The sequence below is a fragment of the Frankliniella occidentalis genome, unplaced genomic scaffold (assembly GCF_000697945.3).
Source record: "Frankliniella occidentalis isolate FOCC.00 unplaced genomic scaffold, Focc_3.1 Scaffold9, whole genome shotgun sequence".
Taxonomy (NCBI): domain Eukaryota; kingdom Metazoa; phylum Arthropoda; class Insecta; order Thysanoptera; family Thripidae; genus Frankliniella; species Frankliniella occidentalis.
The window spans coordinates 1,683,443-1,687,467 of record NW_026267139.1 but is presented as its reverse complement, the minus strand read 5'-3'; the positions used below and the strand labels follow the sequence as shown (position 1 = coordinate 1,687,467).

General features: G+C 53.4%; 1 protein-coding gene across 1 annotated transcript in view; it reads right to left on the bottom strand.

The window, feature by feature from the left end:
* LOC113213335 (carboxypeptidase A2-like) overlaps window positions 1–4,025 on the bottom strand; it is a 12,884-nt gene that overhangs the window by 1,593 nt on the left and 7,266 nt on the right. The window contains exons 3-7 of the mRNA XM_052277277.1: window positions 2,288–2,396; window positions 1,783–2,001; window positions 891–1,339; window positions 495–678; window positions 80–175 (exon numbers count right to left, since the gene is read on the bottom strand). Of these exons, the coding sequence (XP_052133237.1) occupies window positions 80–175; window positions 495–678; window positions 891–1,339; window positions 1,783–2,001; window positions 2,288–2,396 (1,057 nt within the window). The remainder of the gene's footprint in view (window positions 1–79; window positions 176–494; window positions 679–890; window positions 1,340–1,782; window positions 2,002–2,287; window positions 2,397–4,025) is intronic.

The following is a 4,025-nucleotide window of genomic DNA, read 5'->3' as shown; positions in this document are numbered from 1 at the left end:
GTGCCGCGATGTCGCACTCTTAGGGTTGGAAATTTCCCAAATTTTCTGGAAAATTTCCAAAAACTTTCCGAAAATATACGGAACGGAAAACTTTCGTAGCGGCCGCGGTCGGGCAGCTCCAGGGTGTACGAGTACTTGACGCCCGCCACGTTCTTGGCCCAGTTGGCCGATCCGCCTGTGGCATCAGAGAAGGAAAAGGGAATCCGCGTTGGATATCATCCGTCGATACTTACATGCCAACTGTCTGAGCGTGAGGCGTAACTTGAACACTAGCCCAACTAGGGTTAGATATTTTAAATATTTTCCGGAAATTTTCCAAAAATTTCCCGAAAATTTTCCGAAAATAACGGGAAAACTTCCAAAGTCTGGGGAATTTTCAATTTTCCCGGAAAATTTCCAAAAATTTTCTGGGAACTTTCCAGAGCTTCCAACCCTAAGCCCAACCTAGCACAACCTAACCTCACTTAACCTTAAGTTAACCTAACTTTACTCACCCGAGATGGGGTAGAGGACCTCGGGCGAGGTGCCGATGTGGTAGCGCGTGTTCCGGACGCGGCGCATGGCGCCGGCCGCCAGCTTGGCCTTGTTGTAGAGCTCCTGGTGGTCCGGCAGGCGGCCGTAGCCCGCCCCGTCCGGGATCAGCCACAGCTGGCCGTACGAGTGCAGCGTCACGAACAGCTGCCGACACGAAATATCACAACCGGTGGTGATAATTATTCACTCACATAAAAGTATCAAATGTTTACCTAGTTTTAATAATTTAAATGATAATCAGAAACATTTCAGAAACAGAAATGAAAAATCGTTATATAACTCGAAAAAGAACGGAAAAATTAGAAAAATTATAGAAAGGATGAAGAAACACTAGAAAAATGGAGAGCTTGACTCACCTGGACGCGCTCGCGCCGGCGAGAGATGAAGGCGGCGACGGCCCTGGTCTCGGGCTCGGAGAAGGGTCGCGGCCCGGCGTAGCTCTCGCTGCAGGGGTCGTCCGAGGCACCCACGCGGTCCCCCCAGTTGTGCTCCCAGTTGCGGTTGAGGTCGACGCCGGAGCACGGGCCGCGCTTGTGCTTGTGGAAGAGCGAGGCGAGGCGCGCCAGGCCCAGGCCGCCAGGGCCGCCGCCGTCGCGGAGGCCCGCGGCCACCTCGTGCGAGGACCGCGACTTGCGCCACAGGCGGTCGCGGGCGTGCGCGTACTCGTAGCCGTCCGGGTTGAGCACGGGCAGGATGTACCAGTCGGCGTCCAGCACGAGGTGCGGGTGGCTGTAGAAGCGCTCCACGAGCTGCATGCAGACGTACAGCGCGGCGGCCGGTGTGATCCACTCGCGCGCGTGCGTGCCTATGGGGAGGGGGGGGGGGTAAAGCAGTCAAAACCACAAGCAGCTGCGACAAAGACTACACACAAAAATAATAAATGAAGCTGTATAGGTAATCCAATAATTTAGCTAAATAGACAGAGAGTAGTTATTTATGAATAAATAACGCTAAAACTGTAGCTATGTAGGGAAATATGGCTAAAACTCTCGCTCAACATAGCTAAAATTTGAGCTATGTAGCAAAAAGGTGAGCTTTGTAGCAAAAAAAAAATGAGCTTTGTAGCAGCAAATCGAAATTTGTAACTACAAATTGAGCCGATGGCTAAGTAGCCAATCATATGGCTAATTTTGTAGATGAATTGCTAGATATGTAGTTATATCATTTTTAGATATTGGTTTAGCTATACAGCTAATCTTCTTCTTTCGAAACTGCGTTAGTTTGCGGTTTATTCCGGTCTTCCTTTACCTGCGTCCACCCAGACGGCGGGCTTCTTGCCTTGGGTTCCGGCGGCCCGCCTTGGCTCCGCGGTGCCGTTGTCCCGTGGCAGCGCCAGGTCCGACCTGGCCTCCCTCGTGGACACCTTGAGGAGGTACAGCGGCCGGCCCTCGCTCGACGTCCCGATCGTCAGGACCTGCGCCAGGTGCGGGTAGCTGGAGGCGAGCCAGTGCATGTACTCGACGATGTCTGCAGGTAAAAATAAAGACAAAAAAAGGGGGGGTCGTTAATATCAGTCCCACCTGACTTTTGTCTCAAGAGAAAATTTTCTTTTAATCAATGTAATTTTTTTCTGTCGATTCGCCAAAATTATAGTACTATAATTTTGCCCCTAATAGTAAATAGCAGACAAATTTGAAAAATCAGAAAAGAATGAAACGAGTGAGTTTAAATTCTAGCAGGGCTGGGAAATTTTCTTATTTTCGAAATTAACAAGTTATGGGAGCGATCGACGGGGAGGTGGAGACGACCTTACCGTCGTATCGGTGGAACCGCTTCCACGTGAAGGGGTGCCCCACGTTGCGCAGGAGGGTCGTCCGCTGCTGCGCCGTCGGCCGCGGTGGGTTTTGGAGGGAGATGATTTTCTGAAACAAGACAAAAGAGACGGCACAGTCTATAAAACCTTTTCAGTCACAGCAGGCGCGCACATTCAAACGCGTTTCTCCCAGAATAAAGCGAACACCCTTCCACGCGGGGCTATTCAGGTGGTAGAAAACGCAGTCCTATCGCACCGTGCGGCCGCCAGCTATATCCAGTTCAGCCACGCTCACGAGAGCGTGAGCGCGAGAGGGCAGGGAGCGGGGAGGGAAAAGGCGTCCGACACCGACTCCCGCACTCCACGCTCTCGTGCCGCGATGTCGCACTCTTAGGGTTGGAAATTTCCCAAATTTTCTGGAAAATTTCCAAAAACTTTCCGAAAATATACGGAACGGAAAACTTTCCAAAATCGGGGAATATTTTCCATTTGTTCCTGGAAATTTTACGTTTTTTCCAGAAATTTTCCTGAAATTTTCCGGAAACTTTCCAGGGATTCCAACCCTACTCGCTCTCCGCCCCTCGCTTCTAGCAGAGCAGGTAGAAAATCTTAAATTTCAGTATCTGCTTGTCTTGGCCAGTATCAGTATCTATTGGCCAAGCGGCAGGATACGCGCGCGCGCATTGTGTAACTCCCCGTTTGGATGGTTTGGACTCGGTGGTGGCCCGGCTTGGACCTCGGAGGGTCAATGAATAATCCCCGGGCAGCTGGCAGCCGGAGCATCGCCCCGCCGCCGCCCTGCCTTTCGCCGCCCTTGCCGGAGCGGTCGGTGGAAATGACTCGTGTAACATTTATTCGCGGAAACATCATCAACAACTCACACTGTATATATTGGTTTTCCGACATCATTCCGCACCCGCTTTGGCATTGCGGTAGGCGCTGGGGGGGGGGGGAGTGTCGGCGTTGAGCAGGGGTGGCGGCGGCAGGCCCACCTGTGGGACGCGACACGCTTCTAAACTGGAGGCAACGTCCCCCCTCCCCCCATCTCTCTCTCTCTCTCTGTAGCTCTATCGCTCACTCACTCTGCTCGTCGAACAGGGGAGCGCACGCGGCACTACTTCACGGTTGCAACAACTAAATCAATATTCTAGGGTTGGAAATTCCCAAATATTTCCGAAAAATTCTCGAAAACTTCCGGAAAATAAGAAAAGGCTTTCCAAATCTTGGAAAATTTCAATTTTTACTCGGAAATTTTCCGTTTCTTTTCCTGACATTGTCCAGAAAATTTTCGGAAACATGCCAGGGCTTCCACCTACCCTACAACATTTTTCGGAGGCCTACAACATAATTATCCTGTACCGTGTCGTTGCCCCGGCGCCAGGCCCTCGGGGCCGGGGGACGGAGCTATGGCTGCCCGCTCGAGCGGCCGCCCCGGAGGCCGCCGCCGCGCATGGCGCGCAGCAGGGGCCGCGCCAGCCTCGTCCACGACGTGCGGCAGGAGACGGCGGTGGCGGCGGCGGCCGCGGCGAACACCAGCAAGGTCAGCGCCACGACGAACGACGGGGACTGGGACTGGTCGCCGAGGAGGACAAACATGGAGGCGCGAAGCAGGATGAAGAGAACGTCGAGGTGCCGGGCGCAGCGCATGTTCCGGGTCAACGTCGTGAAGACGGCGCCGAGCAGGAGCGCATCCTCTGGGCCCAGCACGCCCCCGACGGCAAGGGGGAAGGAGCAGCTG